Here is an 18,092-nt window from a genome sequence, read left to right as displayed (position 1 = left end):
TCTTGAATCATTGGAGTCCATGATATATAGGTCCATTAGGTTCCCTTGCTAGCTCATATGGAATAAACTTAAAAACAGTGTGATGGAATAAGTCGAATTGTTCGAATTGGGAGAAGAGAGAGAAACTGACAAGTATATGTGTTATAGCCATCGAATTTCATATTAGAAATAGATCTTTGAGTTGTTGGGCTTTAGTATTCCATGGACATGCAATTTTGTATGGAAAATCCTTATTAAATAGGGTCGTTGACCTCATTTGATGGGCTGGCTATTGAATTTGGGCTTTGTACCAAATTGGATTTCTTTTTCTTATTTACATAGAAAAAAAAATTACCAAGCCCATTTCTTTTTCCATCTATTTCTTTCTCCCGGTACTGAGTCTAGAGGATAGTAGGTGAACCCTATTTTAGAATATATTGAAGGATGAAACGTAACTCTTTCACGGAAGTGGGGGCTCTCCACTCCTTAATAGCTCACAACTTATGTTCGTCCATTCAAATCTTTCTACATTCGATGATGTGACCCAGAAAATTTATACGCTATTTAGCAAAAACACTTTTCTCTTTCTTGAAATATAACTGATTATGTTGGATTTTGTCAAAAGCCAAAACTCTTCGACACGCTCTTCCATTTGTGCGATAGAACTTGAAGAGCTACTTCCACGTTCAAAACTACCTACTTTGGTGGTTTTATGTTCTAACGAATCAACCCTCAGCGCCAATTCATTTATGGGTAGTTTGTCTATTTAGGCATTCAATGCGTCTATTTCTCTGACTTTTTCTTTAAACATCTCAAGCCGGGTCTGGAGAAATCTTACTTCTTTTGGCAATTCTTTCATATCCAAGAATTCCTCTTCAATCTCAGTCAGTCGCTTAGATTGCAACTTTGATAGTTGTTTCATTGTCGACATAATTGCATCTCGCTTAGCCAAGGAGCTAACAAAGCTTTAATACCACTTGTCACAAAATGCAACTTTTCAAATACGGGACGGGCGATTGTGCAACACTTGTTCTAAATTGATGAACAAGGCAACCTTGTGAAATTTGAAAGTTGCGGACAAACTTGTGAAATTGGTTTTTATAAAACGTGAGAGATAAAGAAAAACATTGATAACATCCTTAAAGAAAAAAATTGAATATTGTCAATTGCAAAGAAAGCTTAGATTTGCAAAAATCACAATAGGCCTTAGTTGGGGATTCAACTACCATGCCTCCCCTACAATACATCTTAAACTTTTTTAGCTTTGACAACCTTGCATATGAAAATTGCGAAACGACGCACCTTAGGTCGGTGACAACAAAAGGAAAGCAGTTGACTAAACTAAGTACAAAGCATAAAGATAAAGTGGTTTGAGGATATTCGAGCATGCGGCCATAGGCAAATAATGCCTTGGACAAGCCCACTTGTGACACTCTGCGTGCCACAATCGAAATCTTTCAAACATGGAACGGACAATTGAAGAACACTTGTTTTGCTCAGTCAATAAGTCAGTCATGTAAAATTCGAAAATCACGAACAAACTCACGATATGATATAACCTCCCTTCCCGTTCTTGAAAAAATTGTTTTATAAAATGTGAGAGAGAATATCATTAAAAACATCATTAAAGAAAGCGTTGAAGACTTTCAATTGCAAAATAAAAATTTGATTATAAAGAATACGATAAGACATGGTTGGGGATTCAACTATTGGGTCTCTCCTATAGTACAGTTTAGACTTTTTGAGCTTTGACAGGTTTGCAAATGACAGGTTTAAGATTATAGTATCAATAACGACTTTATTGAATAGATTATGATTACAACGAGTTTTAGGACATAAATTACAACATCTAGTTCTTACAACTTTTGATTCTAGAGTGTCAACTCTTGTCAACAACTCTTAAATGGGTAATCCATCGAGATGATCGATCATTGCAGCAATAGTGTTAGTGATATATATTAAACCACCAACTGTACCTCTGTAATTATCATAAAAATAATAAAACTACAAACACAATGCTTTTCTTTCGATTCTTGCGTTTTCACGTAAGCTTTGGTTTCGTATATATTGCTTTCAATATGGTATTAGAGCTCATTAAGCCTAAACGGATATTTGGTTCAAGATAGGTGAAACCAAAGAGGCACCATCTTGAAGGGGCATGTTCCCACAATTGAAAAACCAAGGAAACTTAGACTCCTTATAAAATAGATGAGCTACTCCTCTCATTGCCAATTGGTATTGTGATGAAACCTCATACTTTGGTAATATATAATTAAATTTACCTTCAATCACTAGCTTAAGCTTTTGGGTGAATTTGGGGTTTAATATGGTATTAGAGCAGGTGGTCCAAAAGGTCCTATGTTCAAGTCCCTGTATTGGTGTTTCCTTCCCAATTAAAATTGATTTTCACTTGTTGGACCTTTTAGATATTTCGAACCCATAAGTGGGGGATTGTTAGTGATATATAATTAAATTTACTTTTAATCACTAGCTTAAGATTTTGGGTGGTGGTTTAATTAATAGCATCAGCTTTCTAAAAAATTTCTTCAAGGCGGGTTTCCAAGAAGCGAATTGAGTTAGGAACTTTCATTAGGTAGAGCATTTGATCTTCAACCTTTACCAGTCGGTCCACATGGGCCTTGCCCGACTATTTTGTTATGGACATGTTTACATTTTAACCGTTAATAAGCCAACTTAGGCTATCACACCCCACCACGAGCACCTACTTGCGTGGCTCGAGATATGGCGTGAAGCCAATCGATAGCACCCACGTCAAGAACGACACCATCTGACCCTTAGCCTGAACCTTTAAACTCTAAATAACAGCGGAAACATAACACATAAATTTTACTAAAACCAATTGGGCTAAACCTTTTTTCATTTAACAACCTTAGACAAGTTTTACATAGACAAAACGTAATCTTATTTATCTAGAACAAAACCTTATAAAACCTTCCCAAAAGCCTAAGTCTGATAGCACAAAAGACTCTAATTTATCATTAGTGCAAAATAACAGGGCACATACGATAACAAAATGAAATCCTTTAGTAGACAGGTAGCAGCAAGTTAGGCTTAGAGGACACGATCTCTACCTAGAAAGTGGGAAAACATTTTGAATATTATGCATTTTGAAGAGTAAAACAATATGCTTGAATAAATACCTTTAAACAATAACACGCTTGAAAGACTTTTTATAACATAACTTAAACATTTTATCATAAATCCGTCATAAATCATGACTTAAGAACATGCTTGAAATCACTTTAAATAAAACATTTTCCACTCACAGATACAAGCTCAAATCCTTGGTTTATAAATTTGTACGATCTTCTCATGTCCTGAAATAATGGTAAAATAGTACAATTAATTATCTTTTGCCAAGAAAATATCAAAAGTATACTTAAAAAACTCAAAAAATTACCAAAAATAGCTCAACACGCAATATGACATTGCCTGGCACGAATGGGTGGGCGGCAGGGCCTTGGTTGGGCGCTGGCTACTGTGTGTGAATCTCACAAGAGGCTTTTCACACGCGTTGGGCATGCCTGCGTGCTAACCTCACACACAAGCACATTGTGAACCTCACTTGGTTGCGTGCTTGGCATTTTGTGTAGCCCTCCTCGTGTGCATTCTTGGCTAGTGCATTTCTTGTGTCACAATCGCGAGCTTTCAAACACGAGAGGAGCGATTATGTTGCACTTGTTTTACGTAGACAACAAGTTAGCTGATCAAAATCCAAAAACCACGGACAAACACATGATACGATGTAGCCTCTCTTCACGTTCTTGAGAAAATGTTTTATAAAACGTGAGGAGAAAGAAATTCAATGAAAATATCGTTAAAGCAAGCATTGAAGACTGTCAATTGCAAAGAAAAACTTTGATTGCGAAGAGTGCAACAAGGCTTGGGCAGGGACTCAACTACTATGTCCCATCTATAGTACATTTTAGACTTTTTTAGTTCTGGTAGGCTTGCATAAGAAAAAGCCAAGTCACACCCAAGGTTTATGAAATAAAAAGGAAAGCAAAAAGTAAAACTAAATACAAAACATTAAAACAATGTAAATTGGGGGTGTTTGGGCATGCGGCCATAAGCAAACAGCGCCCTGGACAAGCATGCTTGTTACATTCTCCCCCACTTAAACAATTGACGTCCCTGTCGACTGGCGAAGCTAGAATTCCTCGATCTTCTTCTTTCACGCTTCAAGGTCTTCAGCACATTCCTAACGTGTTTCTTCCACATGGAGGTTCTTTCACTTCAGTAGGAATTCATGTATCCTCTTCATGGGTATACCCTTCCTCACTCTCTTAGGAAGGATTTCTTCCATTTCTTTATCGTCTTTCTGCTTTAGGTCACTAGATGACCATACACCATTGTTGCACTACTGGTCATCTGGATATTGATGGTAAGGTTTCAAGTTGCTCACATGAGCTACTAGATGATTTTTTATCCATGCAGGCAACGATACCCCATAGGATGCATTTCCAATTTTCTTCAGAACTTCAACAGGCCCTTCGTATTTTCTAGTGAGATGCTGATGTTGATGTCCTCTAAATCAAATTTTCTTTGCTTTAAACTCTATGAAGAGTTGGTCTTCAGCTCAAAACTTGAGAGGATGATGCTTCTTATCATACGCTTCGAGACTTTCTCTTAGTATGCTCGAGTGATGTTCGTAGTCTTCTCCCACTTTTTCGTAAAGTTATGAGCTTGAGGATTTTTTCCTGCATAAGGATGATCAACAATATGAGGCAGTATAGGTTGTCTTCCACTCAAGATTTCGAAAGGACTCGTTCTTGTGGATAGACTAGTTTGTGCATTAAAACAAAATTGAGCCACATCCATCAACTAGGCCCAATTCTTTTGTCCAAAATCAACAAAATGTCGTAGATATTCCTTAAGCATACAATTGAATCCTTCAGTTTGGCCATTCGTCTGAGGATGGCAGCTTAAGGATATATTTAGGCGTGTCCCCAAGAAGGCGAATAGTTCGGTCCGGAGAGTACCAATGAATCTACCATCCCTGTCACTCACAATGCTTGATGGAACTCCCCATCACTTCAAGACATTCTTAAAGAACAAGTGTGCTATCAGCTCGACAGAACATAGTTTTGTAATGGGGATGAAGGTGGCGTACTTCGAGAACCAATTGATTATAACCTTTGGGATGTGTAATAAAATCCATGGATTTCGCACATTCAGGGAATTTCAATGTGTTCGACTGACTTTCCAAAGTTACTTTCTCTACTAAAAGCCTGAAGCCCCGTATGCTGCAAGAATCAGTGTTGCCAATCGAGGTTGCAACGTTTCAAATTCAACTGATCAGCATACCATTCAAAATTTGAATTTTCAACATGACGAGTTTGTAACTTTAGTGCCCCTTGGAGAAGAAAATGAAATTCAGGGTATATGTAATTCAGGTTTTGTTCCACAAGATAGTACAATTTAAATTATTCTCCATATGTTGCTTAATTATCTCATAACGGTTTATTTAAACCAGGATGCAGTGCATGATAGCAACGGTCCGGTTTCTTTTGCAGAAATAGAGAACAACACGACAGCTAGTATTGTAGAATTATCCAATACTCTTGGTAATTTGGATGAGACACATTGTTCTTGCTCTAAACATAGCGCAAAGAGAGTTTGGGAAGCATCACTTTCTTCCTTGAAGTCAAAGAAAGTAAAAGGAGTCAATCTGGACCATTTTCATTCTCACTCTAACAAAAATCTTGATCCTGAAAGTGATGTATACGATACCTGCTCTCAAGGATGCTCTTTAGCCAATTCAAAGCATGAGATTTTATCAAGTATTTATCCTAAAAATCCAACCAATCAGTGTACACAAAATTTCTGTCAAGAATTTGGAAGTGTAAATGTGGCATCAGAGGACCTCAATTCTGAAGAGAACACATTAGGAAAACCATTTAAAATTATGCTGATGAACATTGCAGACGAAACTAAGAAAACTCAGCTCATGAAGGTACGGTACCAATTTATAGTCTTCTAAAATATTCATCATTCATGTTTCTTTTATGAGATTTTCTATTGATAGTATTGAAGTTTTATATCCTTGGCTTAGTATTCTTTAAAGGGGGTGTTTGGCACAAGGAGTGGTCCAAGAAGTTGTGAAATCTAGAAAGTTTTGAACTCTTAGGGCCTAGGACATACGAAGTCAATAAGGCATAAAATTGAAATTTTCTTGTCGGGAGTCCACAAACACTTTTGGCCAAACAAAGAGCGGAAAACTCCACACTTCCCTAATCCTACTCTTCCAGCTCCTTGGCTCATACAGCCTCTACGATCTCTACATACTGATAGGCCCATGGTAGTGAAGGTGTACACCCGTAGGCACAAGAAAGGATTCAGGAGAGGAGGATGGGAAGCTGTTTTGTTGGTCTGAATGCTGCTAGTTAAGGGGGCCATGAGTCTTTTATGCTTTCATATAAATACTATTATGATTGTTTGGGGAGGGTATGTTTTGGCATAGCTTGTATCAGGTTTCTTAGAATAATTGGGAGAGCTAGAGAAGCTTCTGATTCCTTCCCTCCATTATTGATAAATAAAATTGAGGTTAAGGCTTATCATATACATACCCAGTCATTGAACTTCTCCATATTCCTTAAGAGGCATATCTTGCTTGGCTTATTTGGCTGGCTCTACTCATGTAGGATTTCGAAAGGCGAATCTGACATCCTGCCAAAAATGATTAATCAGTTTCTTTAACTGTTGAACTTTTAGGTTGTATACTAGCAAGCACATGAAGTTTAGGGATTCAATCTTTATATTATTTTTAAGAGTTATTCAATATCCCTACCTAAAATAGACAAATGAAGCTTGAAACTACCTATAATATTAATGTTGTTGTTTAATTATGACATTTTGTTATCGGTCTTTCTAACTTACGAATATCCATCTTCTGATATGTGTTCACATGCATATTTTATGGATGTAGATTTTATAGTATTTCTTTATTTATTTTATATGGCATTAGCTGTATACTTTTTTTATAAAATATTAATATAAATATTAAACCACCGATTCACCAAAAATTTTAAGCTGATGGTTGAAAGAAAATTCAATTATAGCCTTAAGCTTAAGCTACTTTGGTGGACTAGAAAGTATAATCTTAGAAACACTCAATCTGATCAAGTTCTCTGAAGCAAGAATTAAAGTTCGGAAAAATCTTTGCGGATTCTTACCAGCAACTATAGAATTAAAGAGTGAGAACTGAGGAAATTTTTCCCTTAATTTTGGGGATTTTGAACCCTTAGAAGCTCCTGTAATAATCCAATATTGATCTATTTCAAAGTGATTTTTCCAATCCTATTGATTTATGTAGAATAAATTCAGTGATTTTAGATGAAGGGCTCCAAAGTGATGGTCTCCCAGATACCTTAATTTTCTCAAACAGAATGGCTTATCCATCTCAAGAAATCCTTTCGAAGCACTTAGGAAGTTGGGTGATGAAGAAGAAAACCTTGTTCGACCGGAAAGAGTTTCAGCCCTTGAATCCTCGCCGAAAAAAATAATTTTCAGAAGGCAAAATTCAAATTTGGGTATAGCTGGCATCTCCATGTACTTAGAAGGGGAAAAGACTTCAACAGAAAAGAGAGAAAAACAGACCTCGAAAGAAGAAAAGGCAGCCAGTCGGCATTTTATTATCTCAAAAAACAGCTCACCTAGCCCTCCCCAACCAAATTTTTTCAAACTTAATGTATTTGCAGACATTTTTAAAGCTGACACACAGATGGTAGGCCCCAAGAATTCTATTAAACAGAATTCCAATGGCTTTTGGTATTCTGACGAATTGGAGGAAGAATCAGAGTCCTCTCCTCCATCAAGGAACTTCACTTGCGGGCCATCTCCTGTTTTCAGTTCTCAACCAAAATTACCAGCCTCTCCCAAGACTAAAATATCCTCTGCAATGAAAGCTATTCCATTTCATGCCATAAATTTTTCTAAGCACCTCAAGACCTATACCAAAGGGAGAACTTTTCGCAACATTTGGATGAGCTTAACTAATTCTGATTTATTAGAGGAAAGTTGTGTGAAGATACAAATTCAAAATTCAGTTGGCAAAAGGTCAGTACTGCCTTCCTCCTTAAGTAATAAATTTTCTCAATCCTCCTCCAAACTTTCTGGTTCATTCTTTAATTTTGTGCAAGATACTTCTTATCTAAAAAAAGTTGAGAACCTAGAAGATGAATTCAAGGAAGTTGAATCAGTCACCAGTGTAAGTAGTGCAGAATTTGAACCAGTTGAGGAAGAAATAATTCAATCAGAGACAGAGAAACAAGAGGACAGTGACTCTCTCGGTCCAGATTTTATTAAATTGTTTTCCTCCCCATAAAAAGAAATTTTGTGCAGGTCAGCAAGTATCCTTCCCCCTCAAGAGTTGGTTCCTTTCTTGGCAGCATGTGAAATTGAATTGATATAAGGGCAGAGGTAGCAAAGATGGAGATTATATCATGGAACACTAGAGGATTCATGGGCCATTCGAAACAATTGGCTATTAAAAATCTTTTGAAGAAAGCTAATCCAGATAGAGCATTGATTCCGGAGACCAAAAGAGAAGAGATTGCCAGTTGTATTATAAAGGCACTATGGATAAATATAAGTTGTCGATTATTGAAGTTCGGTCAAGAGAAGGAAGGTCATTACAGTGTGGCTTATAAGTTGTTTCAACATTAATTTATAAGTTGTTTGGAAAGGTTCTCGCAGAAAGATTAAAGAAAGTCAGGCCAGGTATTACTTTGTAAGACCTCCTATTATCTATACCTATAAAAGGAAGGGTAGAAAGGGAAATTCCTTAGCAACCAATTATGAGAGAATAATGGGAGAGGATCGTGTAGGTGGGGCCCGCCAGGAGGGAAGAGAGAGAGAGGTATAAATATGTAATGTTGGGGTAGGGGAGGCTAGGTCTTTTTTTGTTATTTCAAGGAGAGTAAAGGTTGTTGTAGCCTGAGGGTATCCAGCCCCGTATAAAGGAGTTGGGTAAGTTTTCTATGTTGTTCTTCCTTTATTTTTCATATCTACTACTGTTGAATGTGTTTTGGCTTTTACATAAATAAAGAATTACAGAGTGCTGCCTCTGTTTAGCCATTTGGTTAGGATATTTTGTGTTTTATTGTTAGAATCTAACATACTTCTCCATTACAATGTGGCTTTCTGGAAGAGTGCCAAATCTTGGATCCTATTTTAATAGCAAAAGAAACTGTGGAGGTCTATAGTATCCGAAAAAAGAAAAGATGGATCATTAAATTAGACCTTGAAAAGGCCTTTAACAGAGTGGATTGGAAATTTTAGAAAATGTAATGCAAAAGAAGATCTTCGACGTAGGATATTGTGTTATATTGGCCAGCCTTTACAGCATCCCCACTTTGAAGTCTTTGATGATCAGGACTTTCGGATCAGCCCTCTGCTTCAAACAGTTTTTGCTCAACCAATCAAGGCTTATTCTTCTTTGTTCTCAGCATGCTGCCTTTGATTATGATTTTGCTTTGGAAAGATTCTTTTTATCATTTTGTTTGTCTCTGTTTTTGTGGCTTTTTGTTTTGATCTTGTGTTGTCGCTTTTTGGATGTTTTGAGGGCACTAAGGGGGTGTCAACCTAGTTTGAGATGCCCGGATGCGCCTGTTGATCTTCCCTCTCCCTTTTTGCTCTTTGTATAATCCTCATGTACATTGAGCTTTGTCTCTTTCTTTATATTAATAATAGTGAGACTCGTATCCTTTTTTAAAAAAAGAAAGAAAATTCAATTATATATCACCAACACTCTCCTCACTTGTGGGCTTGAAATATTTGAAAGGCCCAACAACTGGAAATGGATTTTAATTGGGGAGGAAACGACAATGCGAGGCTTGAACACAAGACCTTCTTGGACCACCTGCTCGGATACCATATTGAAAGGGAGACAAACAAACACACAACTTTACGTGGAAACCTGTGTACCAGGAGAAAAACCACTATATTTTTTTTCTTATTATTTTCTGATGAAAAATACAATAGGTACAAGGGAGAATAAATAGAATATACAGAGGAATAAAAAAGGAAAATATTTAGGAATTAAGAAAAATATTCCCATAAACTTTTCATAAATATTCTAAGATTCTAACAATTAAAAGTTCTATTTATTCCAAATTGTGACTGCTCTAATGTGCAGTTGTTTTCTAATTCAGATGATTGAGGAGCTTGGTGGTTCTCTCACTGCTGATGGGAGTACAAGCACTCATGTCATTACAGGAAAAGTGCGAAAAACTCTAAATTTTTGTATTGCTCTCTTTTTAGGGTTAGTCTTGCAGCCTTAGACGAACACTCTTCTATGTGTCCTTTTGGCCTTTGAATACCGATAATTATCTCATTTGCACAAAAGTTAGCGATTCCATGCACACAAGGCCTTTGCCGTTATTCTTCCATTGCCTCGTAGTTGTGCTTAGGCTAGAAATTGTTGTGAACCTTCTAGATCTAAAAGGGTATAGTTTCTTATTCTACTGCCTGTTTACTTTTAGTTAAACATCAAAATCAATTCTTATGTTTGAGTTGGATTGTATCATGCTCTTCCTTTTCAGTTGTTTCTATCGTGATGGTGGGTAGTGGTTGTTAAGACAACCATTAGGCTAATTTGGGTTTCAGGCTTACTTTTCTCATTTTACGTGTAAAATGGCTCAAGCTCACTAATGAAAGATATTTGTTGGCTAGCTAGTGTTTTTATCCTCGATTTCCTTCTTCCCCTAATACATTATGTTATGGAATTTGTTAGATACCTAGATTAGTATAGGGTTGGGTATAAGGGTAATTAGATATTTAGAAAGTTACTAGTAGTTATTGTGTAAGTGTGGTTACTAGTAGTTATTATGTAAGTGTGGTAACTAGGGTGGTTACATGTTATTATAAATGGAGGGAGGGTAAGTTGGGAGAATTCTGGGGAGTGATATAAGGCTTGGGTGAGAGTACTCAAGAGGGAGGGTTCCAAGTGCTTTATACTTGGTTTTATCTTGTATTTTCTTATAGTTACATTATAATAAATTCAGATCTTGTTCTTGTTAGGAAGTATATGTCTCCAATATTATTTAAATACAGTAGAAGAATTAAAAAGGGTAATATTGACCCACACGAGAATATAGGAGAGATTATAGGAGGAGAGAATATCGGAGGAGATCTTTCCCATTAGTTTGTTAGTAAAGCAAAATAAAAGGGAGGAAAGAGGAGGGAGAAAGGGACAAAATATTCCAAAGAAGTAGAGGCTGCCGTCTTTCGTGCTCGGGAGAAGTAGAGGGTCCAAGTCAAGTTCTTTTTATTCGACAATCTCCGGAAGAATGGAAGGATCGTCGAGCAAAGGACCAATGATTGAGAGTATCATCGAAGGTGGAGGTAAGACATTGAAGGAAATCAAGGTAGAAGGTAAAACAAACAAGTTTGAAAGGGATAAAAACTCGAACGATCATAGCAAATTCAAGAAGGTTGAAATGCCTGTGTTCAGTGGCACTGATCTGGATTGTGTTTATTTAGAACGGATTGGAATCTTCAGGTCCATAAATCGATGGACTCTAAGAAGTTGCTGAATCCATAGAAGAATCGAGGAAAACGCGATTGCAACGGTTATACAATGAAGGTGAAGAGGATGGCAAAGAGTGACCAAGAAGAAACTATAGAGGAAGGTCGATAAGGATTACTTGTGAGGCTCGAAATGAAGACTCGAGTGAAGAAAAATTTGTTGCTCAAAGAAACACAAAATGGCTGGTTGCAATGGAGAAAGAAGAAGCCGACAGTTACCGGTCTACAGAGGCTCGAGAAGGTGGTCTGAAATAGGGGTGAATCACGTGACGAGGAAGAAGTTGCTGCACACATGATGGTTCCAATGACGTGGTAGAAATTGGTAGGAAAGAGGATTAGGACAAAAGGAACAATCTTGGGTTTTACTATTTCATGTTTGTAAGCACACCTTGAGGACAAGGTGTTTTGAAGGATCGGGTAATGTTAGATACCTAGATTAGTATAAGGTTAGGGGTATAAGGGTAATTAGATATTTAGAAAGTTACTAGTAATTATTATGTAAGTGTGGTTACATCTTATTATAAATGGAGGGAGGGTAAGTGAGGGGAGAATTCTGGGGAGTGATTTAGGGCTTGGGTGAGAGTACTCAAGAGGGAGGTTCCAAGTGCTTTATACTTGGTTTTATCTTGTATTTTCTTATAGTTCATTATAATAAATTAAGATCTTGTTCTTGTTAGGAAGTATCCTAACAGAATAACTCTAGAAGGTCTCATGTTAGCGAATGATAATCTTCTGCGTTAAGTGTGTATTTGTAGGAGTTCTTCTCCGGGCATCTATGGTTGATATTCTTTACCTTTCAATATATCAAAGCCAAGGATTCTTTTGCATTTCTCTATGCTTTTTCTTTACCGATTTATGCTTTTTTTTAGTTATATTTGAGAATAGTATTTCATTTCTTTCATGTGAAATGTTGAACTTCAGTAGTGTGGAGAGTGGAACGTAATATCTTACCTTTTATATTAGTAAACTTGATTTTAAGCAATGTGTTTTTGAAGATTTTATGTTGTAGAATGTTTTTTGTTCTTCAAGCTACTGTTCTTAACTTTATTTTCTCCTGTTAATGTTCTCAATGATTATCGAGCATATGCATTACCATGTGCCTTCAAGCGTGTCAGTGTGCTCTTGCTCATAATTGCAAATTACTCAGAGCTTGGATTGTCTCCTCCAGTTGGTTAAAGGAAAGCTACCGGGAAGGCAGATTTGTTGGTAAGTTCGAATGGCTTGCTAGTATCAAAGCGTAATGTATTTTCTTCCACTTATGTTTTTCATCCTACCTAATTTTTGTGATTGATTAATTCCTTATGGATCTGCAGACGAGTTGCCTTACATACTAAATGATGATGACTACATATCGAAGTATCGAGCCAGCCTAAAAGCTGCAGTTCTCAGGGCAAAAGCATGTTCTTGAGCTTTATTTGAAGGGTATGATGTTTGCATATCAGCTCACGCTCAACCACCACCTAAAACTCTATCCCTGATAGTCAAGTCAGCCGGTGGAAATGTAATTTCTCTGTTATTGTACAAATCTCGAGTACTAGGTTTGGTTCTCTATATTACATATACAACCACTATAATATGGCTATCCTCCCATCTAATGAAGACGTGAAGTTCTCAACAAACAAGCACGTATACGAATTCTAGACATGGGTCAATAAATCATAGACATGGTGACGTGTCATTTTTTTCTTAAAAATATAGGATAGTGCTAGAACACAGTTTTAATATATATAATTTAAAAAGTATGTATCATATTTATATAGAAATTCAAAGTCAATAAGTTTATGTATTTATATGCTTAAAAATAAGCTTGTCCTTCACTCAAAACTTATTCAAAGCCAAGAGTTTAATATGTGTGTGTGACCAATCTTGACCTTTATTGCATTGGAATACTTGTTGTCTAACACATCTACTGTACTAACTAGTGTTCAACATGTGTTCTCCGAGTGTTCCATACATATTGTTTATTGATACACTAGCCAAACTTGTGTGTATGTGCTTCTTAAGTCTTTAATATTTATGTTTGTTTTGATCCTAGGAATTGAGCATGTAATGTAAAAAGTCTATGCACAAGGGGTCATATGGCCATCTCCGTGTTTCTTTAATTATCAAATTTGTTCAAGTTTTTAATTGTCTCTAGATCAAAATCTGGAGTTATTTTTTGTGATTTGGTGTACAAATACATACATCCATGTTTCTAATTATGATTAGATTGTTTTCTGCTCGCAACATTTTATTGTTTAGCTTGTCTTTGATCTTGAACTTACTATTATGTTGATTTAAATTCCATTTTAGCCTTAGAACTTTCAAAACATCCATTTTAGTCATCGAGCTTCCAAAACGTAGCCAACTAACGGTTTTAGTATTTTGTAAATTATTTTATCAATTAATATTCATTTATCCAATACTCATCGGTCATTTCTGCTATATGTGATTGGAATATATCTCATAGGAAGCATTTTGAAAGTTGGGAAAAGATGGAAAATTTTAGGGACTAGAACAAGAATTTGTTTAATATTTTTTGATAGGGTGAATTCTTGCAATTTCCTTGTCGTATATACATAATTTTTTCTCTCATTTGGCAAATTCATTATGCTTGAAAATTTAGGTGATTCATGAGCTAGATAAAGTAAACAACGTATGGAAGATGATCTTTGTGGCTTGTGAGGAAGACGTGGAGGAAGCCTTGGTGGCCGTAGAAAAAGGGATATGGACTTTCAACGTTGAATGGTTAATGGCATGTATAATGAGACAAGAAGTAGACTTGGAGGCCCCTTAATTTGCTGAGTCCCTATGAGAAACAAGGTCACCCTAACTTTCAGTTTTGAACAAGCAGCAGCCAGCCATTTCGTCCTTGTGTAAATCCACTCTTTTCTCAACTCACTCTAATTTGGTACATAAACAAACTCTGATCGCTCCATCTCTATATTCATCAGTACATAAAAGACGATAAGTTTATTCATGGAGAAAGTTGGATGTAAGTATGTTTTAGGAATGGTCCTTCATTTAGTAACTTTGGGAATTGTAAAAATGAGGTAATGAAGTTCTATCAAGTTGAATGTTCTTGTTTATGTTAGATGAGACTGATTCTTGGATACCAGAATTAACTTGAAGTACGTGTTTGAGTTCCATTGGAGTGATTAGAGAAAAGATGTTCCTTTAAAAAGGGTAATTTTTTTATGTAGACTTTCTTTTTATTAAAATTGCTTAAAATACAATTTGAGAGTATTTCAATAGCTTTCAAAGAGTTGTCAAACACTTGTAGTTTTTCTAAAATAACATATTTTCAAAATTAATTACTGTAATAGTTAAACAAAAGATTCTTTCCCTTCGAAATTTTAAAGTTTGTCTAGTTACCTCTTAAACCTTTCAATTGTTTAATAGGTCTTTCAATTTTATGTTTTAAGTGTCTATAAATTTTGATTTTTTTTTATTTGTTAGATATAAATCTGAAGAAATGAATAAAGTAGATTTGTAAGTTTAAAATAGTTTAAAAGTTGAGAAATTAAATTTGTAGTTTAAAAAGTTGGAGTAAAATAGTTTGTGTTAAAGTCGGGTTGTGATATTTTATTTATTTATTTTAATAATAGAAGAGAGGGAGACGAAAACTGCAGACTGAAGGGAGAAGAAGCGGTGGCTGACTTTGTATATTTCTCCTTTCTTTTCAATTTGAGAAAATTTCTTTGCAATTCACTTTGAAAAGGAAATGAATATTTCTCCCTCAGACTTATCTCTCTCTTCTTTTCAATTTATTTTCAATTTTTCTGTGTGCTTCTCACAGTGTATGCATAATCTCTCTTTCATTTTGATATTCATCTCCATTTCAAATATCTCCCACACAAAGAACAAAGAAATGAGTAAAGTAACTGAGAGAGCATTTTGTTTTTCCCTTCATATGGTTGGTTACTTTTTGTCAATTAAATGAAAAGTGAAGAATAAGATAAGATTTTCTTTACCCATTTGCCATCATCATCAAAGCTATTTACCTCATTTTTGTTCACACACACACAACTTCATTTTGTTGGATTACACTCATTTGAGAAAATAGCAAAATTTTATTAGAAGAATAGCAAACACGAGCATTTCATGTGTTTTGAATTTTCATTAACCCTAAAATCTCCTCGCCTGCTTTTTAGTTAAACTGTAACTAATTTTGAAATATGCAAAATTTTAGCATAAATATTGATTTTCTCCTACATTATCTTAACACACTTTTTTTTCCTCCAAATATTGGATTTATATCAAATCTTTATTTTCAAATTTTACTTTATCCAAATTTTCATTTTTCAAAATTTCATCGTTATTCTACTTTTATTTTTGTATTTCATATATATATATATTTATAATATTTAATCTTATTTTTTCTCTTTTCCTATTCATCTTCTTCCTTTCTCTTCCTCTTCAACCTACGGCCACACACACCGTCTCTTTTCTTCCTTCTCTTTTCATTCTCCAATCAACTTCACCACCGTCTTCCACCTACATCGAACGTCAAGCAAATTTTGTCGTATCGTCGCATCACCGTTAGCCCGAGTCACTCCGGTTCCGTCACGCCATGTATGTTTAGATTTGAATTGTTTGGTTATTTGTTGCACCGATCCGTCTCCGTTAGAATTTGATTCTCCACAATTTGGGTAAGTTATGGAATTTACATATAGAGTGAATTGAATGGATTAAATTGTTTGTGGAAGTGATTGATTTCTCTTCAATTATGTTTAGGTCGGTTCGTTGCACTTTAGTTTGAAAAAGAAGCTTAAGTAAGGTTATAAGCTAAGGGATTCTCTACTACTGGACTCACCTATAGTTTTGAATTGTGCTGTCTGTATAGTTACCTCCGATTGAGTAAAGATGTCGAAACGATATATATACGTATGAATGTAGACTTGATGTTGAATGCATATTGTGATTGTCTGGGAATATATATATATAAATATGTATGGATGTAGACAGGACGACAATTGTAGATTGTGTTTGTATGGAATGTGGATGTGAACTTGTGATTGTCGTTTAGATTGGGTGTATGTTATACTAAAGTATGGTTGTGTACTGGTGAATTGAGGGGTGTTATGACTATATAGTTTGATTGACTGATGTATTGATATGTTACTGGCGGACATTGGGCTAAAGTGAGATAAGTTGACTATTAGGGTGTTCAGTGAAAGGATTATATGTTGAAGTAGTTGGACTGTACTATGAATGAGTTTTAAGATGTTTAGAATGGATTGAGGGGAAAATTGTTAGATTTCTATTGGGTAGTTACCTTGCAGGTGTCCTACAGGATCACCACCTGATATGTGCATCCTTCGATAGCACTAGACTGATATGTGCATCCTTCGGGAGCATTAGACTGATATGTGTTTCTGCGGAACACTAGACTGATTTATGCGTCCTTTGAGGCGTTAGACTGATTATGTGTATCCTACGGGATCACAAGACTGTGACTGTGCAGGGTACCCCAATAGAAAGTTAACAGTTTCTTTTTCCCCTAACGGGACACAATAGCGGGTCTCTTATTGGGTATGTTTATACTCATCCTTTCATGTTTAACTATTTCAGGCAAAGGTAACAAAGGAGGTAGACTGACGAGGGACAAGAAGGAGACGTGATTGCCATAAGGGAATGTCCTTCAAATGCTTCCGCTTTATGTTTCTTGTTTTTCCTTTGTACATGAGGTTGTTTAAAAATTTTGTGATGGAACTGAGTTTACGAACTGTTGTTTTGTAAATAGTACTTTTAAAGTTTTGGATATTTGAAATAGGGCCCGAACTTAAGTTTGTTTTCTTTGATCGTATGATTTCAAGTGAATTTTATTATATTTTGTGTCAATCAAGGTCTCTTTGTCAAAATTAATGACTTCAACTTAGTTAGAAAAGTTGGGTCGTTACAACAAATTTTAAGTATTAATGTAAGAATTATGTACTTCATTATAAAGATCGATAGTTTAAAGTTTTTGACGATAATTTACATGGAATTACATGATCAGTTACCACTATCAATAGAATCACTTACAAATATTAACACAATCGTGTACCGATAACAAGACGATTGTTTACACTATTCAATACGATCACCAATATCATATGATCGTGTACCCATGTCAACATGATAATTTTTTTTAATCAATATTATCATTTACCGTTGTTAAATGGTCGTTTATCACGGTTAATAGGATCGTTTAATGTATATTATTTCATTGCACGATGGTTTACTTATTCTTGCATTGTGTTTAGTATTATCATTTTGTACATTTTATTCTTTTATTCAGTAATAAATGTATATCTATGTCTATCTATTTCTTTCTATCACAATTAAATACTTAATTTTTTTTTTTTTTACAGATTATAATGTCTTTTCCTATTGTTGTTTTTTATGGAGGTCAATGGAATGGATGTAATATTTATGAGAATTACTTAGTTGCTGAAATTTTGGTAGATGTCCGAGTCAGCTTTAATTCTCTAGTTGATTTAATATGTGAACAGATTCAATTGGATGGATAAGTAGAATTATCTGTTTTACTTGATTTTGGTAAAAGCAAGGTCCAACTGTGGTGCCAGTAAAGAAAGACA

The 18,092-nt window shown here is 35.4% G+C and overlaps 1 protein-coding gene across 2 annotated transcripts; it reads left to right on the top strand.

Annotated features, from left to right (window-relative positions):
- The first annotated feature begins 5,385 nt into the window (after positions 1-5,385).
- Positions 5,386-14,655, top strand: LOC116405967. 2 transcript variants are annotated; one of them, XR_004219050.1, is made up of 4 exons: positions 10,432-10,448; positions 12,677-12,735; positions 12,843-13,030; positions 14,135-14,655. XR_004219050.1 is itself a non-coding variant. In XM_031889689.1 (3 exons), coding segments are annotated over exons 1-3 (579 nt in total). In that variant the 5' UTR covers positions 5,386-5,437; the 3' UTR covers positions 12,844-13,216. The 2 variants fall into 2 exon arrangements, 1 of the variants encoding a protein (XP_031745549.1); XM_031889689.1 differs by lacking the exons at positions 10,432-10,448; positions 14,135-14,655 and adding an exon at positions 5,386-5,956 and having other exon boundaries at positions 12,843-13,216.
- Positions 14,656-18,092: the final 3,437 nt, after the last annotated feature.

The sequence above is a fragment of the Cucumis sativus genome, unplaced genomic scaffold, assembly GCF_000004075.3.
Source record: "Cucumis sativus cultivar 9930 unplaced genomic scaffold, Cucumber_9930_V3 scaffold52, whole genome shotgun sequence".
NCBI lineage: Eukaryota > Viridiplantae > Streptophyta > Magnoliopsida > Cucurbitales > Cucurbitaceae > Cucumis > Cucumis sativus.
The sequence above is the reverse complement of the archived record's forward strand: the minus strand, read 5'-3'. Positions and strand labels throughout refer to the sequence as shown.

Coding starts and splice junctions, on each gene's coding strand:
- LOC116405967 (XM_031889689.1), top strand. CDS start 5,438: ATGTTGCTTAATTATCTCATAACGGTTTATTTAAACCAGGATGCAGTG. Junction 5,957..12,676: donor AGAAAACTCAGCTCATGAAG/GTACGGTACCAA, acceptor CAAATTACTCAG/AGCTTGGATTGTCTCCTCCA.